Source organism: Peromyscus eremicus, chromosome 16_21 (assembly GCF_949786415.1).
Source record: "Peromyscus eremicus chromosome 16_21, PerEre_H2_v1, whole genome shotgun sequence".
Classification (NCBI taxonomy): domain Eukaryota; kingdom Metazoa; phylum Chordata; class Mammalia; order Rodentia; family Cricetidae; genus Peromyscus; species Peromyscus eremicus.
Genome location: NC_081432.1, coordinates 23,523,185 through 23,550,150, shown reverse-complemented (window position 1 = coordinate 23,550,150; position 26,966 = coordinate 23,523,185). Strand labels below are relative to the sequence as shown.

Here is a 26,966-nt window from a genome sequence, read left to right as displayed (position 1 = left end):
AAAAAAGAGCCTGCTGCTATAATTTTTAAAAATTTTATGCATATATGTGTTGTGTCTACATGTGTGTCTGTGTGCCACTTATGTGCCTGGTGCCCAAGGAGGCCAGAAGAGGGAGTCACATCCCCCAAAACTGGAGTTAGAGGTGGCTGTGAGCTGCCATGTGCGTGCAGGCAATCAGACCTGGGTTCTCTACAGGAGCAGCCAGTGCGCTTACCCACTGATCCATCTCTCCAGCCTCCTGTTTTATTTTATTTTGAGGAAGGGTCTCATATGGTCTAGTACTAACAACATAGCTGAGGATAACCTTGAACTCCTGTTACCAGTGGTTAATGTCTAGATCACGTGTTTCTGGGTTCTCAGTGTCTTTATCAAATAATTGAAATAAAAGCAAAAACAGACTGCAAAGAAACAAGGAAATGTCATTCAAAAGCAAAGTGACAGAACAGACAGGTATGCTGCCGAGCTTCGCGGGAGGCTTCCTTTGATGGGGTCCAAGAGAAGGAGTTTAGTTGCTAAGAGGAGCAGCCCAGGTAGTTTTCTGTTTTGATTGACAGGCTTGGGTTTTAAATGCCTTCGCTGACTGCACATGTCCCTTTCCACGACACATCTGATCTTAATCATACGCACACCCAAATATGCATACGCATGAGATGGCCAATAGGGGATTCTCCTAAAAGTTCATTAGGAGAACACAGTTTGACTCACTGTGAATGCACCCAAAAACGAGTTCAGGCCAGATCCACACCCCACCCCCCATGCCCCACCCCCGCATTCCCTTATCTAGATAGGTAAGTAGAAACTCTTCTCAAAAGGGCTGTTACTGCCGACTCTCAGGGATGGAGAGACTCACTTCACTGTGGGCAGTTCCACACAGGTGAGGGTCCTGGTAGCCAAGCTAGTCCCCAGGCTAGCCTGCCTCCCTTTATCATCCCACCTCCACCTTGCCAGGGCTGGAATCACAGGCATTTACAAGTGCGTGCCTTGTGCATTCTCTTTACGCACCTTATTTAAGGACACTTTTCCTCCCTCAGGCTTTCCTACGCCAGAGAAAGACTTCAGAGGGCATTTTGTAGCCTTCCTGAGTTGGCCCATGGGTGGGAGCTGTGGCCGTCACAAAACACATCCAGGAAGCGGGGTGCACATCCTTTCCTACCCTCCCGTTGGCAGAAAGCTGATTCCGAAGACTCCCCACGCACAGGGCGCGTTCCAGACAGTGAGGGAGCCATGCTGGGAGGTTTGTAAAACCAGTTCTTCAGTCTAACCAGGGCAGAGTGGAATTTTTAATCACGATCCGCCATCAACGGACAGCTAAGTGCAGCCAGGATGGGCAGGTGGGAGTCATGAGACCCACCGGGATACTGAGACAAGACACAGCAATTTGTTCTTCCTTGGGGTGTCCAGGGAGGGTCCACTGGAGTAAGCCTGGAAGGAGACTCTGAGTTTGACATCATGCACCTGGGAGGGAAGAAGTCTAAGAGAAGACGCAGCATGAGATGCTTCTCGGCCTGAAGACTCTCCGTAGTCCCCATTCTGGACGGGAGCCCTGGAGGCTTGTGGATGACAGTGACTCATGCTGAACGTGAAAATCATGGAAATGGTTATGGGAAGTGGTGGGGGGAGGGGCAGAGTAAGTCACCTGCCCGTATGTCGCCCCCCCACCCCCGTTCCTTTTTCTGCCCTCTCCAGCCCTCTGCCTGCCTCCCTGGAAGGGTCCCCATGGGCCCGGACAATGGTGGCTGCCAAGAACCTACCTCCTCTCTGCCTTGGTAGCTCATTGTCACGAGACCAACAGAGCAGAAGGTCATGCTCCCTGGGGTGTACCCTGGACATCAGGCCCTGGGGACTGAAAGTCCCCCACTCAAGCCACTGCAGGAGCATGCCAGGTGCAGGACCAGAGCTGCACTGATTGTAGGATGAGGAGTGGAGAACTCTGGGAGAGGAGCGTGGAGACTCTAGGGATGAGAGGTGGGGAGAACTGCTCACAGACACACCCTTGGGCTAAACCACTGCGACGCGACCCTCTTCCTTCCCACCCAATCCATCACTATGTTCCCCTCCAGCCCAGGGCACCCAGGCAGCCAGAAACAGAAGATAGTCAACATGAGTTAGGAATGTAGCTCAGTTGGCAGAATGCTTGCCTGAGCATGCATGAAGCCCTGGGTTCAGTCCCCAGGCCTGCCAAGTGGGTATCAGAAGTTCAAGGCTAGCCTGGCCTTTTCTGGAAAAAAAAAAAACAAAAAACAAAACAACCACACTTTTTTGCTCAGCTCCGAGCTCTCCTCCCCCGGGAATGCTTCTTAGTTCACTGGGTAAAAGGGATCTCTCTGCTCTTCTCAAAGTCTACGACAGCAACAGCGGAAGCCCTCACTGGTGGCAACACTAACTCTGTCCTCTGATCAGTCCACAAATATGTGCGTGTCATGGTGGCAGGAGGCAGCCATATCTACCACTGTGACCTCAACACAGCCCGCACACATATCTTAAAGGTACTAGCGTGTCCCAAAAGTCTATGTACAGGAAGTTGGGTGCCTTTTCCACACACCACGCTCTTCCCACAAAAGCCATAGGGAAGGTGGTCAGCCACGTCAGCTCACAATTGACTGAGTAACCACAATGCCCCAGAATCAAAATGCCACTCCAAAGTTCTGGGCATCCAGCAGGTGCTCAATAAATGTCGCTTCTTTCCTGTAATCGTGCAGCACCACCACCACCATGCACACATCTCAAAACCTAAGTCAGATGTCAGAAAAAAAGAAAACAAAACAAAACACATTCCCATTACTGCCACTTTGTAACTGTTCCAAGGTTACTGTCAGGAAGAGGTAAGAAGCCTGTGGGTTTGAATGAAATATCCCAGTAAGTCTCAGGCATCTGAATACTTGATCCCCCCACTAGGTGGCTATTTGGGGAGGATTTGGAGACATGGCCTTGCTGGAGAAAATGTATCACAGGAGGAGACAAGCTTTGGGGTTTCAGAAGACTTTGTGGGTTGAGACGTGAGCTCTCAGCTGCCGCTCCTACCTGCAGCCAGCTTCCTCCACTCTGCCGTTCCTGGACCCTAACCCTCTGGAACCATAAGCCCAACATAAATCCTTCCTACTAGAAGTTGCTTTGGTCGTGGTATTTCATTACAGCAGAAGAAGAGTAACTAAGACAAATCCTATTCTACATTCCACAGCCATCAACCACCGTCATTCAACATCCATCAACCACCAGGTACGGGGAGTGAATAGGTGGGATGTCACCAGGGTGACTCAGTGGGCTCCTGTGTGGCCTCACTCTGCACTCTATTTCCAACATGACAGGCTAAGGAGCTCACTCAACAGTCACAGTGGGAGAAGCCAATTAACTATTGTAGCCAGGGAAGGGGGCACTTGGGTGAAGAGAGGGTCCAGGCTACCCAGGATGAGCACCCAAGCAGGTCCCCGGGCCTTAAAATTTGTAGCTGATCAAGGATGCTGACTGGGAGCCATGGCAAAGACTGCCTGTTTCTCAGAGCAGAGGGCGGAGGCCCGGGGATGTGCATTGAAATGATCAGAGGGACTGTTTCCAGCTGCTCTGGGACTCCTTGGTCAAAGGGACACCAGTAGCAGTCCAGGGACTGTGATACTGGCTTCTGAGTTTTTCTGTTTTTAATGTCTGGGAAACGTTTTAGACACAACTGGAGCACTTTCAATATGAAGCTGAAGATGGTGTGCTTAGACCCAAGAACATTTTAAAATACATCCTAGTGGTCAGGTATAGTGGTGTACGCCTTTAAGCCAAGCACTCAGAAGCAGAAGGATGTCTGTGAGTTCAAGGCCAGCCTGGTCTACAGAGCAATTTCCAGGACAGTAGGAATTACATAGAGAGACTCTGTCTCAAAAAATAAACAACAACAACAAAAATACATCCTGGCATACTTGGGGAGACTTGATGCGGTATGTACAACTTCCTTTGTAATGGTCAAATGTCAAAATTCCTGACTCTGGGTGGTAGTTCAAGCTCCGTACTACAGCATTCTTTCACTCTACTCCTAAGCTTGATTATTTTACAATAAAACGTTAAGAAGGAAAGCAAGCCCCATGCCCCAGGCTTTCCAGGAAGTCTGTTGCGGGCCTTGTGCCCCAGCACATACTGGCACTGGCAGGAAGTGTCAGGAGTGTCAGCCAGGGACCGGAGGTGGGTGGCCTCTTCTGGTCCCAATTAATAGCCAAACTGAAGACTTCACCACTGCTAATTGGAGCTAAGTACGGGCTATAACGGGAACCTCCCGATTACACACCCAGCTGGAAAATAAGACATCGAGGCAAGGAGAGCAGCAGGAAGGCAAAGGGGTGGGGATGGGGAACGGAGAGGGGATGGCCTGACATCTGAAATCCCTCCTCCTCCACTTTGAGAAAATCAGAACCGAAGGTGCAAACACAAGGCGGGATTCTGAGCAAAGGTGATACACTAACAAAGTCCCCAGAGAAGAGCCAGAAGCAGCCACTGGGGACATCCATGGGACATGCCAAGCCCCAGCTGGTCCCGTACCATGTCCGCTTTGGCCAGTTGCTTGTATTTATCGATTGTTTTATTTATATATATATATATATTATAAATATATATTATATAAAATATATAAAATATTATATCATATAAATATATATTATATATGTGTTTATATGCATATATATAATCTGAATAGTCCCTGACCTAACCCAACCAATACCTATGAAATCAAAGACTCAAGGTATTTAATTGTTCTCTTAAAAAAAAAAATTGAGGGAGGAGGGAAGACAGGGGAATCCGTGGCTGATATGTAAAATTAAATTAATTACAAAATAAAAATATTAAAAAAAAAAGATTTGTTTGATGTGTATGTGCCTGAATGTACATATGTACACCACATGCATGGTGTGCCCAGAAGAGAATGTCATATCCTCTGGAGCTGGTGTTACAGGCCATGGTGAGTCACCCAGTGTGGGTGCTGGGAACCAAACCTGGGTCCTCACAAAGAGCAGCAAGTGCCCTTACCCACTAAGTCATCTCTCCAGCCCCTTAATTATTTTCCTTTTTATTATTTATTTATTCATTCATTCATTCATTCATTTGGGGTTTTTTGAGACAGGGTTTCTCTGTGTAAACCTGGCTGTCCCGGAATTCACTCTGTAGACCAGGCTGGCCTCGAACTCACAGAGATCTGCCTGCCTCTCCTGAATGCTGGGATTAAAAGTGTATGCCACCACCACCCTCCCCCCCCACACACTTTAATTATTTTCTTGAATGCACGCCACATTTCATACACACATGGACCACCTCACCGAACACCGTGGTGTGGCTGCTAGCGGTAAGCAGACAGAGACCTATCTGGCCCAACCCCCTCCCTCATTTGCAGATGGCAATCTGAGGCGCAGGGATCACTCCCACAAGGTCACACAGTGAATTAGCCACTGGTCAGCAGCTGTGACCCAGTTCTCCCAGCTCCCAGGCCAACTGTCTCCACTGATGGCTGTCCTTCCTCCCCAGGAACAGGAGTTCTCACGCCCTGGCATATCCTCTTTAAAAAAAAAAAAAAAAAAAAAAAAAAAAAAAAGCAAAAACGAAAAACCATTTTCAGGACCGTGAAACTGCCTCCACTTCTGCTTCCTGCAACTCCAGGGAGCCTGAAGGGACCCAGCCGAGGGGCCTCTGTCACTTGGGCTCTGCCTGCTCCTTCCTTTCCCATACTGGACTGTGGTCAGTGTGCCTCCCTGGTGGAGCAGCGGCCCTGCCCCAGGGGGCCACGACTCCTATTCTAGCACCCAGGGTCTTCCAGTCCAGCCTCCAGAGGACCGCAAAACTCCCAGATGCCAAAGAAATGTTTGACAAGTAACTGAGCAAGCGAGCAGAAAGAAGTGTCCCCTGAAGAACAAAAGTCTCTACCTGCGGCAGGCATGAAGTAACCAGCCAGCTGGCCTCTCTTACTCTTCATGGGAACAGGCCAGGGACAAACATCTGCTCCCAGGGGGCTGCAAATGCAAGCAAGTCTAGAAAGCAGCTGAGCTGGGGGCCGGCAGGCGGAAGAGCTCTTTGTTGTTAGCTGCACAAAGACAATAGAGGAGGATGCGGACCTGAGCAGACACAGGACAGCGCAGGGGATTTCCTGGCTGCAAAGGGTCAAGCTTCGGGGGGTTGAGGACAGAGCTCCATGGGTAGAGTGCAAGTCTGGCATGCAAGACGGCCTGGGTTCAATCCCCAGCGCCAGACAAATGGGCACAATGATGCACACTTTGATCCCAATACTTAGGAAGTATAAGCAGGAGGGTCAGGAATTCAAGGTCATCCTCAGCTACATGGCAAATTCCAGGGTAGCCTGGGCTACATGAGACCCTGGATGCTGGCAACAGGGAGGACCAGATAAACAGGCTTATTAGACGGATGAACTAAGGTGTTGCCCGTGGTATTTTTGTAATCTGGTCAGTTAATAAACAGTCACAGCTTGGCAAACTGAAAAAAAAAAAAAAAAAAAAAAAGGGAGTGGGGGGCGGGGCGCGAAAGAACCAGCCAGAAACCAGAAACAGAAACAGGGTCCTAGGCTGGTCCAATGAAAATGTATACACACACATCCCCCAGGGGATGTTAAGAGTTGAGTGACTGTGACTGTGGCCACCCCCTCTGGACCCCCAGCTCAATTCTGATAAATGTCCCTCCAGACGTCAGGGTTCCTGAGGAGTCAATGACCAGGACCTCCACTGGCCCCACCTGGGTCGCCCAAGTCCACAGCCATCTCAGCATGCTGCCAGGGCTCAGCCAAGCTCACCGGTCCCTACATCAGCTGATCACAAGGCCAGGCCAACAGCAATGGCTCCAGTCAACCACAGAACCAAGCAGAGAAGTGAGCTAGAGACAGGAGGTAGGCAGGTATCAGAACCACCTGGAAACAAAGACCGTGAGTCCCTGTAATCCCAATACTAGGGAAGTGGATTCCTACAACTTTAAGGCTAGCCTGGGCTACAGAGAGAAATGCTGTCTCAAAAATACCAAAAGGGAACAGAAAAAAAAAAAAAAATTCACCAGGAGAAGTTGACCCCACTCCCTGGAACCTGTGAATGTGAATGTGGCCTTAACTGGAAGGGACACCCCAGCCTGTTGGCACCCCAGATCCACCGAGTCAACAGCTCTGACGATGGGTGTGGCTGTGTGGGTCTGTGAAACCTCTAGGAGCAGAAAGCCTCTAGCAAGAAGGTCCCGACCTCTAACCTTGGTAAGCGACCCAGTCTGAGAAGCCAGCAGGCCACTCCACTGCACCCAGCAGACTGTCTGGAGACCCACCCACCACGTTGTTCCCATGCTCGCAAAGGGTCCTGGCGCAGCACCAGGGCACATCGTGAGTCCGATGGGACTGTGACCAGCCGCGGATGAGGGCTCCCGGCTGCACCTGGCATAGCCGGACTCTCAGTGAAGGCTGGGATGCAGCAGAGAGGAGCCGTGTGACCGTCCTGGAAGGCACATGGAGCACCCACTCTGGAGCACACACGCAGCTGTCCTGGGCAGGAAGTGGAAAGGCTCTAACACGGGAAAACAGACTCCCTCTGCCAAGGCCGTTTTCCTCCTCCTCACAAAACAAATACTGAGTCCTCTTGCCGGTTGAGACACACATATGTCTGTCTCCTAGGTGAGAAAGTCCCTTTTGGAAAAAAGGAAACACACAATAGGCACTGACTGTTCGCTTGACAAAGAAGCTCTCATCTCAGAGGCAGATATAAAAGGTGGCCACAAACAAGTCGCTTACTTCCCCTCTCAGGCCACAGTATTTCTATCTGTAAAATGGGGTATCATTTCCCCCACCTCCCGACCCAGCTCACATGGTTGGTCCAAGAACCCAGAGAGGTGAAGGAAAGCTTAGGGAGCTGCAGTCATGGTATCCAGTGAGACCGTTGGCCATACATGCTGTAGGGGTCACCCTAGCCATGCCACCCCACCTCTGAGAGGCAACAATTACCTCCTTTCAACAGAAAAGAAAATCGAAGTACAGCGGCTAGCAAGACGGCTCAGCAGCTAAAGGTACTCGCCAGGCCAGTCGGACGGCCTGGGTTTGATCTTCAGAACCCAAATAAAGGTGGAAGAAGAGAACTGGATCTACAAAGTTGTCCTCTGACCTCCACAAAGGCATGGGGGCACATGTATACACACACACACACACACACACACACACACACACACACACACACACACACATTATGTTTTTAAAATGTTAACAACACAAAGGAGCCAAATATAGTGGTGCACACCCTTAATCCCAGCACTTCAGAGGCAAGATGATCTCTGTGAGTTCAAGGCCAGCCTGGATTTCAGAGTGAGTTCCAGGACAGCCAGGGCTAAGTAGCAAGACCATATCTCAATAGATGATAGATAAAGAACAAACATCAAGACAGAGAGTTGTCCCCAACTTGTCTCTGGTCACACAGCTAAACAGACTCTCTCGTCCTCATTCCAACCGAGCACCTGAGAGCTGAGCCCTGCTGCCTCCCTACACATCCTAGCCTGTGCTGCAGGGCTCCTAGTCTGTTGAAATGGGTAACTGCTGCCTCTCCCAGGGGTGAGGCACGGATGGGCAATGCCTTCTCACACGCCCTCCTCCCAGGCTCACACTGGACCTTTCTCCAGGCTTCCCAGCCCCACAAGCCCTTCAGTCCTGAGGACTCCTGTAGCTCTGCTCAAGGGAGCCAGCTCACACTGGCTACAAATTCTGTCTTCTCTGCAGGCGAGCCCCAGGAACCCAAACCTGCCTTCTCTGTGGAGCTTGCCTTGGCTTAGAGGTCTAGCTCAGAACTGCACATGAGTACTGTATCAAGTCTTTTTCTGTCCTGCCAGTCAGCTCCCAAATAATGACGCAAAGACTTACTAATTATGAAAGCTCAGCCTATAGCATAGGCTTGTTTCTAACTAGCTCTTACAACTTAAATTAACCCATTTATATTAATCTATGTTCTATGACATGGCGTTACCTCTCTTCCATCTTGTATCTCTTGTTTCCACTCTGTGTCTCCTGGCGTCTCCAGCACACCTAGATTCCTCCTCTTCTTCCTTTCTCTCCCTGAAAATCCCACCTATACCTCCTGCCTAGCTATTGGCTGTTCAGTTTTTTATTTCACCAATCACAGAAATACACCTTCACACAGTGTACCACGCTGACACTCCTGGTCCATGTAGACCCTGCCCTGGGCCCCCAGAAACGCCTTGCCCATGTCTCTAGGTTCTTGGACCAGCTATCAGAGCCAAGCAGAGCATTCCTCACACAGCCTGACTCACATGCCCATTGTGTGGCCGGAAGCCCCTGCTGGCACACCCCAAGGCCCAGGGACTAAGGGGCAGTAAGATAGTTAACACTGTCAACTTGAGGGGTCTAGGATCATCTAGGAGATAAACCTCCAGTCATACATGTGAAGAAGTTTCTCGATGGAGTTAATTGAGGTGGGAAGGCTCTCCCATGCACTGAGTCCAAGATTGAGTGAAATGGAGAGAGTGAGCTGAGCATCACTCCTCTGCTGCTCCCTGACTGTGGTTGTCATGTGACCCGCTGCCTTTAGCTCCTGCCATGATGGACTACACCCTCCAACTGTGAGCTAAAATGAAACTTTACTTCTATAAATTGCTTTTGTGGGATTGACACAAGATGGTAAGTAATACAGACAGGAAGGGCCCAGTCTCCTATAACCTGTAACCCCCATTGGGTTGGACCCCTCATGTAGAGGCCACACTCACGCCACCTGTTCTAGAAGACAGAGCTTCTTGGGGGAAAGGAGCCTCCTCCAACATAAGTGTTTCCACAGCTCCTCAGCTCACCTTATGTTCCCAGCTCTCTCTGAGCTAGGTGAAGGGCTTGAGCATTCCCGGGGTTCTTAAAGCCTTAACTTTACAGGAGCCTCTCAAAGCCCTGAGGGGTGTCCACAGATGAGGGGTCTAGGAGAGGTGATTCTTTTCCCAGGTCACACAGAAAAGCTGATATCGACGAGGTTTCCCTGGACCCTAAACTGCATATCCAATCCTTCTGCTCCAGCTGTGGCCTTGCCAGGCCTGCCTCGGGGCCTCTGCACTCACCACCCTGTCTTCCTAGGATGCTCTCCACTGGCTGTTCCCTGTCACGGGCAGCCTCAGCTGAAATGGCAGCTTCTGGTTAAGGCCTTTGACTACACCATCTAAAGTAGGAACCCTTAGCCTTTCCCACTGACTCTCTGATCCCCCCTCTTAGCGAATATGTCTACTTAGGATCTGTCCGAAAGCCTTTCTTGTTCAGCTGTTTCCTGTACTATCAATGTCTGGCATACAAGAGGTGTCAGATAGTTGTTGACAGAATGAATTACTGTACTACCCCTACCTACCCTAGAAAGAACAGCTTGTCTAGCCTAGAACTGCCTGCCCCCAACCAAGGTATCAACTCAAACCAGCTCGAGACCAAAGTCCCCTCTGGGAAAGCCTTTCCCCAACGCCCTGTGACCTAGCTCACCCGGAAGATACCTTTGCCTGCAGGTGGAGCAAGCTGGCACAGGAATGCCAAGATCAGCCCCTTATCTGGTTTCCCCTGAGCTCCACCCGTGTGAGTCACCAGGAGGGAAGAGGGTGGGGAGATGGGAGGCAGGTGTGGCTCCACCTGCTTCTTCAGAACCCAAAGCCCGGTGCTAGGTCGGGTCCTGCAGGTCGAGGGAGCCACTCTTCTGCAGGAGGGAAAGGGGTCTTGCGCAGAATTCAGGAGGCTTTGGTGCTCTTTTGTACAATGGAGGCCCTGGGGGGAGGCCCAGGTTGCGGGTCATCCCCCGACTGCCCATTAAGCACAGCAGGCTTCTCCAAGGTGAAGGCCACTGGCTTCCAAGTGGGGTTTCACTATGTTCTCTTTGAAGCACCTTCCTGGAACATGAAATTGGCCCTGCTCAAAGAACCAGGGAGAAAACAAAAATTAAGGAAGTGAAGTGTCTACATAGGTACAAGATGTCCAGACAGAGGCTAACTGATAGCGTGACAGAGGTCCCCTTCTGGGGTAGGATCAAAGGTAAACTATTGAAGATCATGTTTTTCTAAATTGCTTGATTAAAAAAAATAAAATAAAATAAATAAAAATAAAAAAAGCAGATACGTGTATGAGTTTCTCACAAACAGAACTCTTTTTCAAAAGTAAAAATCCGCAAGAGCCTGGAGGCACACCCCTGTAGCACTCTGCAGGCTGAGGCAAGACTATCACTGGGGGTTCCAGGCCGGCCTGGGCTACTTAATGACTTCCAGGTCAGCCTGGGTTAGATATCCTGTCTCAAACAGCAATAAAAGCCTGTCAGAAACCACTTTGCCTTCAGTCTGAGATCACCTACTCCCACACAGAGTGGGAGGAAGGTGGCTCCTCCCAGAGAGATCACCTCCCCACTCCTACCCTGGAGATGCGAGCTACAGGAGCGGGGAGGGCGGGAAGGTGGGGGGCAGACACCTATGTCTTGGTCTGGGTGAGTGCTCTGAAGCAGCTTCCCCCCTCCCCCCGGTGCCCCCCTGTGCCGCCCCCCCCCCCATCACTCCAGGCTCTGGTTTCTTCTGCGTCCCAGGGCATCTTTAGGGACCTCTCTTGTTCTTCCAGGGTGGCTGTCAAGCACCTGGCAGGGAAGAGGAAGGAGGAGTGTGCCAGGCAGTGCCCTGTGTATATAAGGAGTGGAGTGTTTACAGTGCCAGGCCCGGCTCCCAGCTCCTTTACATATCAGTCCACTTACCCTAGGCAACCCTAGGTGTGTTCTGCTCTACTATTCATTTTGTAGATAATGCCACGGGAGCCCGGGGAAGTCCTCAGAGGTGTAGCCACATGCAGAGTTCACACTCAATGACATCGGAACAAAAGGATCCAAAGGCTGTAGATGAGGGATCCAGTTTGTGTGGCAAAATGCTCACTGAGGATACACAAGGCCTGGATTCGATCTCTAGCACCACATAGACAACTGGGCATGGTCGTGCATGCTTGTAATTGGCTACTTGAGAAGTGGAGACAGGAGGACCAGAAGTTCAAGGCTACCCTCAGCTACGTTAGGACTTTGAAACCTGAACGACATGAGACCTTGTCAAAAAAAAAAAAAAAAAGTTAAACAAGAAAGGAAGGGGGCTTGAAAGGTGGCTCAGTGGTTAAGAGTATTTGCTGCTCCCAAGTTTGGTTCCCAGCACCCATATCGGGCAATTTACAACTGCCTGTAACTCCAGTTCCAATAGCTCTGACACCCTCTCTGGCCTCTTCAGACACACACATACACACAGGCCGTGTGCATAAACTCATTCAGGCCCACACACATACACATAATAAATAAATACATCAACTCTTTAAAACCAAAGAAGAATCAGAGGAAAGGCTTGGAAGACTGGCCCATCCTTAGAGAAGACAATAACTATTTCCTCCTGCACTCATGACGTCCGCCACCTGCTCTCCCCGTTCACCACCACGACCACAGCGGCTTCTTCTCTTCCTGATTCCTCAATGACAGGACACACACTCCTTGACCCAACAGGCTTGGCTTTCTAGACAGCCAGTGAGTGACTGTGAGTTCAGATTAGCCCACTTCAAGTTCAAAGCCTCGAAAGCTGGCCAACATCAGGGACTCAGCTGCCAGGCTCAGCTCTGTCCTGGGTCCGATCCTGGCCTTGTGAGTACAGGTGAAACTCCATCACCCTCACACATGACGCTCTCCTTCTCCTCTTGCATGCTCAGCCCTAACCTGGTGTGCAGAGCCACACCCCTGACCTCTTGGAGCCCAAAGCCCAGCAAGAAAAGGCAGTGTGTAAACAGATCTTCAGGACATTGTGGGCAATGCTAAAATTAGAGGTGAGGCCCTGTGGTCTCAGGGCACATGTGTGACAATAAGTCATATGGGAAGAGGAGGCTCTGGGTGCCTCTGGGTGAGACTCACAGTGACAACTTGGGGATATGGCAAGAAGGAGGGAACACGGGCTGAGGAGAAAGCTGGGGGGCTTAGGCCAGCTCCAAGGGGGTGATCTTGAACACATCCTTTCAAGAAGCCCCCTTGGTGTGGGCCAGGAGCATCAGTATAGGTGGCTCAGGGTCTTAGGTGTAACATACGTGCCCTCAGGCTTCGGGCACTTTTGAACCTGCCTTTGATCACAGGGTAAACACGGGGTTCATGGACCTCAACAGCCACCACATCAAGCCAGGATGCTCTCTATAACCTTGTTCGCTGTTTCCCTAAACTATCTTCGTTTATTGTTGTCTGCTGTCTGTGGTGGGGTGCTGGTTTCCCACAGGTAGTAGTCATCTAACATCTTCTTTTAACGCAAATCCAAAGCTGGTGAGGTGGTGTGTGCCTGTGACCCCAGCACTCTGGAGGCAGAGGCAGGAGGATCTGGAGTTTAAGATTCAGGGCAACCTCAGGGTCAGTTGGGTCACATCAAGACTGGTCTGGACTACTACATATGACTCTGTCTCAAGAAATAAATAAACTTGGACTGAGTGCCGTGGCACACGTCTCTAATCCTGGCACTTGGGAGGAGGGAGGAGGAAGAGGCAGCGGCAGGAGGATCTGTGAGTTCGAGGCCAACGTAGTCTTTAGCCAGGCCATCAAGGACTTCATAGTGAGACCCTGTCTAAAAAGTAATTAATTAATTAATTAACGTTTGGAAAATAAATCAGTTTAAAGAAGTATGTGAAGCTAGGCCTGGTGATACATATCTATAATGCCAGCACTCAGGAGGCTGAGAGGCCCAAAGATCGCCATGAGTTTAAGGGTAGTCTGGGCTACAGAGTACAGCCCTAACTGGAGAAAATAAAAAGAGAAAAGAAACATAAGTGAACAATATTATAATTAACATTATTTCTATACAGGGCAATTTAATAACATCAGAACTTTTAAGGGCTGCAGGTATATAGTTCAATGGTGGAGTGTAAGGAAGGGGGCGGGGCAAAGAGGGAGAAGGAAATCTGTCAATGCCAAGCCAAATTAGCATTGCTACCCTCCAAGGCTCTAAGTTCCAGAAATGACTGCAGCAGTATTAAGTCGTGGTGACTGAAGAGAGCAGGAGGGGACTTCTGGCTTTGGCCTTTCTTACTGGCTAAGGATCGGCTACAGGCACACAGCTAGCTTTTCTAAAACTCATGGAACCACGCAGGTGTAGATATTTCTGCACTGAGTCACACATCCACATGCCCTTCACCCCAGCAATTCTTCTGAAAATTACCCCGTATATACACATAAGCAAACTTAAAAACAGATACAAAAATTACCATGTACACAATATGCAAACTTAAATACAGTTCCCCCGTATTACCCACAGCAACAACGGATTGGAAACAACCACAGAAATCCCCAGCCATAGCCAGATTAAATAAACTTTGGCACAGCCTAGAATGGAGTCTATAAGACCATCAAATAGAAAGATGCATCCCCTTGGGGCTCATGAGATGGTTCAGTGGGTAAAAGCTTTTGTCTTGCAACCTCAACAATCTGAGATGGAGCCCCAGAAAAGGTAAAAGGAGATTACCAGCTCCATAAAATTGTCCTCTGACCTCCAAAATGCAAGATGTGGTACCTACAACACATGCATATACCCACATACCATAAACACATAATAAAACATAATAAAAAAATAATTAAAAGACAGAGACAGACCCCGGCAGTTATCTAAAATGTACAAAGGTTTTACTTTGAGCAAAGTTCTGGTGATTTGGTTTGGTCGGTCATGTTTGCCTAGCATGCACAAAGCCCTGGGTTCAATTGTTAGCATCATTTAAACTGGGTGTGGTGGTGGACACCTGTAATTCTAGCATCCGGGAGGATCGGAAGTTCAAAGTCATCCTCGGGTACTTAGAGAATGCCATGCCAGCCTGAGATATCTGAGGGCTTGCCCCCACAAAAAAAATAATAAAATCATTAAAGCATTAATGAAAAGGTGAGGGGCTCCCCACCGTTCTCTATACAGTGTGAGTGTGTGTCTGTATATACGTATATAAATAAATATTACACTCGGCATATGCACATTTGCGCCCAGGCCATCCTTTGCCTTGGATACCTCAGAAATAAAAAATAGACTAGTAGCAGAGGTCCCTCTGTAGAAGACAAAGTAGGAAAGGGAGAACAGGTTGCCACTGGCCATCACCTTCATTTTTTATTTTTGAGACAAAGACCCCACCCCTTTTCTTCTTGTGTGGGTATAGGGGTCACAAGGCACATGTGAGCTCAGAGAACAACTCTGTAGAGAGTTTCCTTCTTCTACCTGTAAGTGAGTTCCGGAGACCAAACTCAGGATGTCAGGCTGAGCCATCCCTCTGACCCTCTGTGGTAATCTGAATGTAATCGGCCCCCATAATCGCATAGGGAGTGGCACTTTCAGGAGGTGTGGCTTTGTTGGAGTGAGTATGGCCTTGTTGGAAGAAGCTGTCACTGTGGGGGATGGACTCTGAGTTTTCCTAGGCTCAGGAAACTACCCAGTGGTCAGTTGACTTCCTGTCGCCTGCAAGATATAGCACTTAGCTCCAGCATCAAATCTGCCTGCATGCTGCCATGCTCCCTACCATGGTGATAATGGACTGAACCTCTGAAACTGTAAGCAAGCCACCCCAATTAAATGTTTTCTTTATAAGGGTTGTTGTGGTCATGGTGTCTCTTCACAGCAATGAAAACCCTAACTAAAACAAAAGTTGGTACCAGGAGTGGGATATTGCTGTGATCGGTCTGACTATGCTTTTGTTTGTAGTACTTTGAACTTTGGGACTGTGATTTAGAAAAGCAGTTGAATGTTTTAAGTGCTGCTTAATGGGCCATGCTAGTAGGAGTATGGAAGACAGTGGTGCTGAGTGAGATTTGATGAAGTGTGGGGTGCTCACTCAAGAGGTTTCAGAGGAGAAGAATTTTAGTGTGTCGCCTAGAGATCTTTCTTGTGATGTTTTGGTGAAGAAAGTGGCTGTTTTTTGCCCTTGTCTGAAGAGTCTGCCTGAGGCTGAAGTGAAGAGTTTTGGAGTAATTCTGTTGGCAGAGGAAATCTCAGAACAGCCTAGTGTAGACTCTGTCGTGTGGTTACTAGTAGTAACTCTAATGAAGATGTATAATGAAAAGGAGGAGCAAGCTGAGCAGGGTAAATTACACAATGAAAATTTTGAGGAGAAAAGGAGTACCAGGAAGTGGAATAGAGCTAAATTCTGTGTTGCAGAATATTTGTTCAACGATGCAAAGATGCGTTGCATTAGTTTATTATGTAAAGATGTGTTGCTGTTTTACCTTGCCTGCCTAAGGCACCTGATTGGTCTAATAAAAAGCCAAACAGCCAATAGTGAAGAAGGAGGTATAGGCAGGAAGAGGAAATGAAGGAAAAATTTAGGCTTCAGGAAGAAAGAAAAAGAGATGCCAAGGAGACGCCAGGGGCCAGACAGACAGACAGGGAGAAAGCAGGAAAATAGGTCATACAGCATGAAAGAAAGATAAAAAGCCCCAAGGCAAAATATGGATGAATAGAATCGGGTTAAATTACATTAAAAGAGCTAGTGAGACAAGCGTAAGCTAAGGTCAAGCATTCATGATTAATAATAAGTTTCCATGTCTTTATTTGGGAGCTGGTTGATGGCCCAAAGAAAATGCCAACTACAATTCTGTGTTCAAGGAGATAAATGGATTAAGAAATGAATAGAGAAAATGGCCGGGCGGTGGTGGTGCATGCCTTTAATCCCAGCACTCAGGAGGCAGAGGCAGGTGGATTTTTGTGAGTTCGAGGACAACCTGGGCTATAGAGTGAGATCCAGGTAAGGCGCAAAGCTACACAGAGAAACCCTGTCTCGAAAAAACGAAAAAAAAAAGAGAGAGAGAGAGAGAGAAAGTGGTGACCTCGGGGCAAGACCCCACCCAGCTAATTTTCTAACTTGTGAATTAAAGAAACACTTAGAGCTGGTGTGGCGGCCTTTAATGCCAGCACTGGGAAGGCAGAGCCTGGTGGATCTCTGAGTTTGAGACCAGGCTTGTTTACAGAGCAAGTTTCAGGACAGCCAAGCTTAGGCAGTGAAGGACAGAAAGCTAATGAAGATGTACCACATAGTTCTGACTTTAGAGTTAAGTATAGAAGAAATGGATTGTGGAATTTGCCTCCGCACCTAAAGAAAGCCACTGAGGCCAGGCATGGGTCAGGGGTGTCCCTGAATGGAGGCCTAGTAGAAAGGCCATTGTGTGAAGCTATGAAGTTGAAGCCTGGATTGTCTTGGAGACCCCAAAATGTTAGAGATGCCAGAGTCATGGGATACCTCCTGAAGAGAGCTGCTAACAGGGAGTGGAACCAGCCCAAGAGAAAGAAGTGTGTTGCAGTCAACAAAGCTGAACGGAGTTGGAGATCTGAAGAATTCGGAATTTGCCCAGCTGGTCTTCAGTCTTGCTTTGGTCCAGTATTTCCTCACTATGCTCCCTTCCCTGTGTTTTGGAATGGTAATGTATATCCTGTGCCGTTATGTGTTGGAAGTATGTGATCTGCTTTTTGATTTTTATTTTATAGGGGATTACAGTTAAGAGATTGCATGAAGCCAGGCGGTGGTGGCACACGCCTTTAATCCCGGCACTTGGGAGGCAAAGCCAGGTGGATCTCTCTGAGTTCCAGGCCAGCCTGGTCTACAGAGTGAGATCCAGGACAGGTACCAAAGCTACACAGAGAAACCCTGTCTCAAAAAAAGAAAAAAAAAAAAAAACCCAAAGAGATTTCATGAATCTCAGAAGAGACTTTGAACTTTGGACTTTTAAACTCTGAGACTGTTATAGACTATGGAGACTTTTGAAGTTGGACTAAATGCATTTTGCATTATAATATTGTTATAAGCTTATGGAGGCCAGAGAGTGGAATGTGGTAGTTTGAATGCCATTGGCCTGCATAATCTCACAGGGAGTGGCACTTTTAGGAGGTGTGGCTTTGTTGGAGTAGGTGTGGCCTTGTTGGAGGAAGTTGTCATTGTAAGGGTGGACTTTGAGGTTTCCTATGTTCAGGATACCACCCAGTGGTCAGTTGACTTCCTGTTGCCTACATGATGTAGCACTCTCAGCTCCAGCACTGTGTCTGCCTGCACGCTGCCATGCTCCCCATCATGATGATAACGTACTGAACCTCTGAAACTGTAAGCAAGTCACCCCAATGAAATGTTTTCCTTATAAGAGTTGCTGTGGTCATGGTGTCTCTTCACAGCAATGAAAACCCTAAGACACCCCCTTTTCTACTTTTAATTTGTGCATGATTGCATGCATTTTCTGTCGATGATAATTTATACGGTCTGAAGAGAAACCAGAGCATTGTCGATGATAATTTATAAGGAAAACCTTTTGCCAGCTAGGCATGGTGATGCATGCCTGCATCCCAGGATTTCAGAGGTAAATGCAGAAAGATTAAGAATTCATGCGCATGAGCTGGAGAGATGGTTCAGTGGTTAAGAGCACTGACTGCTCTTCCAGAGGATCTGGATTCAATTCCAGCACCCATCTGGCAGCTTACAACTATCTGTAACTCCAGTATGGGGAATTTGACTTACTCTTCTGGCCTCTGTGGGCACCAGGCACACGTGTAGTGCACAGACATCCATGTAGACAAAACAGTTATTCACAAAATAAAAATAAATAAATCCTATTTTTTTTTTGTTTTGTTTTGTTTTTTGTTTTTCGAGACAGGGTTTCTCTGTGTAGCTTTGTGCCTTTCCTGGGACTCACTTGGTAGCCCAGTCTGGCCTCGAACTCACAGAGATCCACCTGGCTCTGCCTCCCGAGTACTGGGATTAAAGGCGTGCGCCACCACCGCCCGGCTAAATAAATCCTATTTTAAAAAGAACTTAGGGGCTGGGCACCTTGTTTTTGTTTTGGGATTTTTGTTTGTTTGGTTGGTTTGGTTTGGGTTTTTTGTTTGTTTGTTTTGAGACAGGGTTTCTCTGTGTAACAGCTCCGGCTGTCCTGGAACTCTGTAGACCAGGCTGGCCTCAAAATCACAGAGATCCACCTGCTTCTGCCTCCTGAGTGCTGGGATTAAGGACATGCACCACCACCGCCTTGCTCTTTATAGACAGAAATGCAAGCATTCACACTTCCGGTTTATTAAGCGAGTAACCCTTGTCCCCACCCATCCTCTTGCCAGGGGTGAGGCAGGAGACGGCATCAAGATAATGAGTTTTTCCGTAAATGGCTTCCAATTAGCAGTAAACGCAATGCAGACAGATTACTTAACCTGCAGTGGCCGCCACCCTGCAGCCACATTCTGGCACCTGGAGCTGCCCCAGCAGCCCTGCCCTGCAGCTGAGCTCTTGGCCTGGGTAGGGAGATATTTTTAAGCAGAAATACTGCCGGGGATGGGAATACAGCAAGCTCAGTTGGCTAGAGAGGAAAGTTCCAAGTTCTGAGTCCTGCTCAGTCTCAAGAAAAGCAAAGCAAGAGCCTACGTGGGTGTCTACAGGGGCTGCAAGAGACAAGGACTCTGACCTTGCAAGCTTACTTGGCTTCACATAACTGTGTCTACCTTCAATTTTGGTGAGGTTTCGGGGGGGGGGGGGGTTCTGTAATGCTGCGGATTGAACACAGAGCCTCCCACGTGCTAGGCAGATACTCTACCACTGAGCTACACCCCCAGTCCTTTTCTCACTTTTTATTTTGAGACAGAGTCTCACTAAGTTGCCCAGACTGCCCTTAAACTCACTCTGTAGCTTCAACGGGCCTTGAACTTGGGATCTTCTGGCCTTAAGCCCTCCTGAGTGCTGTGCGGCCCACATAGCTCTTTCCTCATTCGCTCTCATCACTAGTCCTAAAAAGGGGATGCTGTAGGGTGTGAGGCAGACTATAGCACATTTCCATTTTACGGGTGGAAAAAGGAAGACGTGACAAGGCCCGGCCAGTGGTTACACACTGAAGAGGAAGAGAAAGACTGGGACCCCCACCTTTCCACCCTTTACCTTAGCCTTTCCTTTTATCTGACTTACAGGCAAAGCAAGACTGAGCAGGATCACTGTGGTCTCTGGTGCTGGCTCTCTTCAGCCCTGACTGCCCACTGCATCGGTGTGAAAAGCTGAGGTACAAGTTTAATAAGTACTTGTACCAAGGCACGGGGATCTGTCGTGCTGGAAACGTCCCAGTTCATTCTGATGCGACTTTGGGTGAGAATCTGTGAATTACAGCTCAAATCATCGACCCCGCCTTCAACCTCCCTGCAACTTATACCCCCACATCCCCCCTCCACCCTCCACCCTTGGGGCCCTAGCTCTCCTGCTTATCTTTCTTTCGGGGTACCTGGAGTCAGAGAACAGGGCTGGAAGCTAGCCAAAGACTAGAACGAACAGTGCTGAGACCCAAAACAGAGATATCATTTGCCTACGATATGCCAGTGAGTCTGGGACGTAGCAGGACTGGAATCAAGATCTGCTGGCTGCAGCAGGGTTGCCTCACAGAGGGGTCCCATTCAAAGTCAGCCTTGATGGCCAGCCCAGCAACTCCTGCTACCAGAAGAGATGCAAGGGGGAGCTGAGGAAGAGGAGGAGAAGAAAGACAAAGAGAGAGAAAGAGGGAGGGACTTATTTTCAGGGGACACTTTGGGATCTCTGGACAAGCCTATCTAAGTACACATTGGAGGCAGGGGTCTAGTCCGTAGAGGTAAGGGTAGAGCCAGCTCGTGGAAAGATATCCTCACGCCTAGACTGAGATCCAGTTATTCTAAAATGCCTTGGTAAGCCAGGGGTGGTGGCACACCCCTGAGGTCCCAGGGCCTGGTGTGTGGAAGGTAGAAACAGGAGGATCAGGAATTCAAGGTCACTGTCAGCTACACAGTGATTTGGGGACCAGCCTAGACAACATAAGACCCTATCTAAAAGAAAAAGAAAGTCCCTTGGGGTAGCTTATACCATCCATGTCTAGATTCTTTGCCCATAATAACATTGATGGTGCCAGACATGGCATCTTACAATTGTAATTCCAATACTTGGGAGGTTAAGGCAGGAGGATTACTATGAGTTAAAGATTAGCCTGGACTATATAGTGAGTTCTAGGCCAGCCAGAAATGCATAACCCTGTCTCAAAAAAAAAAAAAAATGAGCAAACACACACACATACACACACACACACACACACACACATACATACACACACACACACACCACCACCACCACCACCACCACCACCACCACCACCAGCTGGACTGAACTACAGAGAGACACACAACAACAACAACAATAATAATAATAGTTAGGTGTGGTTGCACATGACTTTAATGCCAGCACTTGAGTGACAGAGGCAGGTACATAGAGAGATCCTGTCTCAAAACAACAACAACAACAATAATAAATAATATTATTATCTCCCATTTTTGAGCCCTCTGTGATCTCATCTTGGACTACTTCCATTTTATTTCCACAACCATCCAAAGGTTTAATAATTACTGTCTCCGATTACAGATGAGAAAACTATGGTCAGAAAAATGAAGGAACTTCTCCAGACCACTCAGCTAGAACGTCGCGGGCAGTGTTCAAAGCCTGGTTGTGCACAGCCACAGCAATCCTGATCTTCCGCCAGCAATGCCAGAACTCATGAAAACAGTGACCCAGGAGCCGCACAGTGGAATGCTCCCCTCCACCAAGAAGGCAGGTGCATCCTCCTCCCATCAAGGAGGAAAGCAAGACGCCCAAGGGAAGCTGGAGGGGAGGTTCAGGCAAGTAACAGCAGAGACCAGACTTGGAATCCAGGCGGCTACAAAGCACAAAAGCTGACCACCTCTCTATGCTGATGGGGAGTCACAGCCTGCAAGCGTGGTGGGCGCGGCCAACATCGTACCCATCGCCTACGGAACCACCAGAGGATGCACAAGGCACGGCTGACGAAGCAGACCCCATCAGGTAGGTGGTCATAGGTAAGCTATAGCACAGGTGGACAAAGTGGCGTCCTGTGGGCAACTGCTCTAAAGCTGGGGACTGGGCGGCTGCATTCGAGTTGAGCTGGGGCCGCCACAACATCCCGCTTCCCAGGGAAGTGGGCAGAGGAGCCGTTGCGCACTCCCGGCGGCCTCCCTGGAGGGGCTAAAACTGGACCCACCCCGGGATCGGGTGTAGGGGCCATCAAAGGAGTGTAGAACATCTCATACCCTCCTCCTCCCCGCTGCTCCCCAACCTCCAACCTGGGCTCCACCGACTCCATCCCGATCACTCACTCACCCAGAATACGGTGGAATAGACGATGAGAGAGAACTTGAGCCAAAGGTAGGAGAAGCGCGCGCAGTAGCGCACCTGCTCCGAGTCCCCGCGGGGCATCGTGGCTCCCGCGCGGGGCTGCGGGGCTGCCCAGGTCCGGCCACCGCTCCAGGCCCCACCTGCGGCTGTCCCGCGGCCTGCCCCGCCACCCGCGCGCTCTCCGGGGACTGACACAGGCGAGCCGCAATCACCGCTCGGGCCAGGGAGCGGACAATGCCGGCGGCCAATGGAAGCGAGGGGGCGTGTCGGGGGCGTGTCTTCGGCTCCAGACAGCACAGACCCGGAGAGGGGAGGGGGCGAGACTCGTAGGAGCGAGCGCTCCTGGGCTGAGACACCCGCGCTCCGGAATCCAGCCTGGGAGCTTATGGCCTGGAGAGGCGCCGGAGGAAGGATGAGCTTTCCCAGTTCCACATAAGAAAGCAGGCTTTCAGGGGCTGGCGTTGTAGTTCAGTGGTAGGGCGCTTGCCTAACTTAGCCTGGGTTTCTAAGCACCCTCAAAAATAAAGCGTGCTTTCCACTGTTGCCAATGAATACTGTGAGAAAGAGGTAAGGACTAACTGCGACGGTGTTAAAAGTGCAAGTGAAGCACTTTGGGAGGCAGAGGCAGGAGGATATTTGTGAGTTCGAGGCTAGTCTGATCTACATCGTGAATTCCAGGATGGCCAGAGCTGCACGGTGAGACCCTGTGTGTGTGGGGGGAGGGTGGGGGGTGGGGGGTGGGGGGGGAGCAAACAAAACAAAACAAAAAAGTGCAAGTGAGTTGCGGTTGCAGTTGCACCCTAACGCGCTCCTTTAATCCCTGCACACAGGAGGCAGAGGCAAGCGGATCTCTTGAACTTGAGGCCAGTCTGGTTTACATAGTGAGTTCCAGGCCAGCCAAGGTTACGTATGAGACCCTGTCCGAATAAAACACAAAACAAAACATGGAAGTGAGTGTGTAAGAATGATGGTCTGCATCCTGGAAAGTCAGCAGTCCAGGGTGGAACTCAGGGGTCCCTTGGAGCAGCAGTCTTCCAGACACAGATCTGCTCCATCCTTCCCCCAACTGACCATGGAAATCCCCCCTTTGGCACTCAGCCCTGTTTCTAGAGCTGCTTCTCCCAGGAAATCCTCTTCTAGGCCCATCCTCAAACCCAGTCCCCTCACAAGTCAGTGGGGGTCTGACCCGCCTCCAGCCTGGCCTTTCTAGCTAGACCACAGATGGCTATGAGTCTTTTTTTTTTTTTCTCAGTAAGTGGTCCCAGCCCCATACTCCGTACTCTGTTGTTTTCCTGTCCCCAGACCTAGCGAGGCAGTCTGTGTTTGTGGCATTCAGTAATTAAATGCATGGCGGCAGGTCAAAAGCTCTGGAAGTGCTGAGTGGGGGACCCTGGTGGTGAATATAGGAATAGCATCTATAGGCAAGTTCCCTGGGCTGGATTGAAGAGGAGCGAAATGTTCAGGAGGTGGGCTGGCCGGGGTTAGGCCTGGTATTTCTCTCCCTTTAAAGATTTATTGTTATTTTATTTATGTGTGTACGTGAAGGACACGAGTGTGTGGGTACCATGGGATGCAGAAGAGGATGTGGATTCCTTGGAACTGGAGTTATAGCCAGTGGAGAGCCAACAGACGGGGGTGCTGGGAACCAAACCCAAATCCCCTGCAAGAACAGGAAGCCCTGTTGAGTGCTGAGCCATGGATCCAGGCCTCTACTTTGTTTCGTTTTGTTTTTGGAAAACATGTCACTCTGAAGCATACACACACGTAAATAAACTAGGCATAGACTTCGGAAAGGATCTTAGGCATCGCCCTTCCTGTCCAAAGAGAGTAAAGACTTTATGGAGGAGCCCTTTCCACATGGAGACAGTACACTGGGCTAAATCTTTGAAGAGAGCCTCTGTTCCGTGCGTACAGCTGTCCATTACCTGAATCTTGTCTCTGGAATGCCCCGATTTCCTTGAGCAGACCCTTCCTGAACGGATGGACAGTGGGGTCTTAGGTGATTTTACTGGAGTTACCAGACCGGTTTGGTGGCTACCTACTCATAAAGGTTTGCATTGTGGATATCTATCTGTATGGGCCTCGGAATATGTGTTGAGATCTCTCTTCGTGATAACTTGGCAGAGACATGTAGAGGAAAGCTACCCTTGTCGGTAATGGCTGCGACGATGGAAGGAGAGGAACCTCGGATTTCTGCAAAGCTGATGGCCCTGGGTAAAGCTCCTGCTATGCAACTGGCCCCATGACTCTGCCTGTGTTTCCCCGTCTGTGAAGCCACGAGGCTGGACTGTTTCTATCCAGCTCTGGCTTCTTAGTAGATCAGTCAGCGAATGTGTATACTGCTTCGAGTCCGGGGTTCTAAGGAAAAGTTCCAAAGTGTAGACAGTCTATCCTATTGAGGAGTGGGGAATGTAGGGGCATGCAGCACAGGAACACACACACACACACACACACACACACACGCGCGCGCGCGCGCGCGCGCGCGCGAGTGCACCCATGTGCAATAGCACAGAAGAGGTTAACTTCAGATGCAGGTGTATGCTAACGATATAACGAGCCGCCCAGAGGAAGGCGCAGCAGGTACAAGGGCCGGGCTGTCACGCAAGCTTCCTGGAGAGCCGAAGGGGGCGGGGCCAGTGCCTAGGAAGGAATTCTTGTATCTTGTTTAACTTTGCAAATGACGGCGACTTCTGCCTAGCGGTGGAAGGCGAACCAAACCAAAGAGGTTCCGTTTTTTCCCCCATCATGGTGCAGGCCTCTAGTAAGGTTCATGTGGGGAAGGGACGCGTACTCTAACCTGTAGTTCAGAAGACCGCTGTGATGGGCAGGGAGTGGGGGCGGGGGGGGGGGTTTGAGGAGGAGACCGTGGAGATGGGGGCAAATGGTTGGTTTGGGCTATTTTCCAGCTTGAGGGCTCCGCACACCCCAGGGTAGTTGTGAATTCAGTCCAATACAAAATCATAAACTTACTCAGAACATTGTGGGAAACTTTTGCTTTTTTTTTTTTTTCCGGTAACTTGATTACATGGTTCTCAGGCTTGAATTTTGTAGATGACAGTGTCCTGTTGTGATGTCAAAACATTGGACTTGTCTGGTGCAGAGGCAGGGCTTGCTAATGGGCGAGTGTGGCTTGTGAGGAAAGAGATATTGTAGTGGGTAGCCATTCCAGCTTTGATCTGGAAGTTCCAACCCCCATTGAGACTTCGGTAACTGTCACGCCTACAAGGCAGGGCCAAGAGAGGGCCCTGAAGACCTGAGATCGGATGCGCTGCCCTCTCTTGGTGCCTGGACCCTGGACGCTGGAGGTAGACCTGAGCAGAGTTCTCCAGAGAACACCGCGGGACTGCGCTACGTCTTCCCCAGACCCTGCAACCTACCTATCCCTTCATTTGTAAGTTACGCCACTAAATAAACCTCCCTTTTAACTAAGTGGAGTGGCCTTAATAATTTCACCAATAAGATATTTGGGAGGATCTCAAGGTTTGGTTTGGACTCTTTGCAATGAGCAACCAGGTAGATACAGGTCATTTACAAAGGGTGAAGAGGAATGTAGCTGAAGTTTTCTCTGGTCCTGCCCGGCCCCACCGACCCCACAGCCACTTATAAAATAATCACTCAGAAGCTGATATTAATTAAAACTGCTCAGCCATTAGCTCAGGCTAACCACTGACTAGCTCTTACATTTAAACTCAGCCCATTTTTGTTCATCTATATGTTGCCACGTGTTCGGTGGCTTTACCTTGTGCCATTACATGCTGCTCCCTGGATGACAGAGGAAAGGCAGGAATAGGTACAGGTATTTGAGGAGGAGGAGGATGGTGATGATGATGACTTGGAATCTCAGAATGTATCAGTTAGCTTTTGCTGTACAACAACAAAAACCTCTGGGCCACACTTCTCTGGAAGGAGGAGCTGTTTGGAGAAGCTCAGGAGAGGTTTCTCCAGACCAGACACCCAGTCCTTTCCTCAGTTTCCCAGCCTGATCTCCAGGTATACATGCACAATCTTTAGGACATCTTCATCAGAAAGTCTTTTTCAGTCATTGCTGAAGGTAGTGTCGGGCTTGGGTCTCACACCATCCTGACTCCACCTGAGTATGAGCCCCAGCTCCAGACAGATGTCAGCCAGGTCCCTTCCAGAACAATCTGGGATAAACTCTTCCTCATGATGACACCCTGAGACTGGATTTGCCTGGTGCCTTCCTGCCTTCCTGCCTACCTGCCCTCCTCTGGACCCCCCATTACTGCCCCCTATTGTATCCCTTCTGTCCAGGGTGGCCACTGTCTTCTTTTGCCCAGAATTGAAAGTGGATGCACGGATTTAGGAATTATCATTTCTAAACTAGGACTGTCCCTATCACACCATAGGAGGTTTCCAGGGCTGAGGGGGTTTCCAGGGATGCAGGACTGTGAGTATAAACAGGAGGAAATCCCAGGAAAACCAAGGCAAGCCGGCCATCCTGACTTCCCATCCTCCCACTAGCTCAGAGTGCCCGGAGAGAGCAGCCTGGGTGAGACAGGGTTTTGTGTCACTCAGGCTGGCCTCACACTGGTTGACCATGACTGTGTTGGTTTCAGTAAGAAATGTCCTCCATAGGGCTGGACCTTTGAACACTTGGTCCTCAACAGATGTGCTAGTTGGGGGCAGGGAGTATGGAGGTGCAGGCTTGCTGGGTGGGCTTGGAGAGGTCACAGCCTCACTGCACCTCCAGTTGGCTCTCTGCTTTCTGCATGCGGCTGGGGATGTGCTCTCTCCGCTTCCTGCTCCTGCCGCCATGCTTCTGCTCGCTGCCTTCCTGCCGTGATGGACTCCTCTCGCCCCTCTGGAACTGGAGCCCAAACAAATG

At 49.6% G+C, this 26,966-nt stretch overlaps 1 protein-coding gene across 1 annotated transcript in view; it reads right to left on the bottom strand.

The window, feature by feature from the left end:
* The window catches only part of Tspan15 (tetraspanin 15), a 45,500-nt gene extending 23,221 nt beyond the window's left edge, over positions 1-22,279 (bottom strand). The window contains exon 1 of the mRNA XM_059282025.1: positions 22,106-22,279. Coding sequence (XP_059138008.1) covers positions 22,106-22,201 — 96 coding nt within the window. The 5' untranslated portion in view covers positions 22,202-22,279. The remainder of the gene's footprint in view (positions 1-22,105) is intronic.
* Between the last annotated feature and the right edge of the window lie 4,687 nt (positions 22,280-26,966).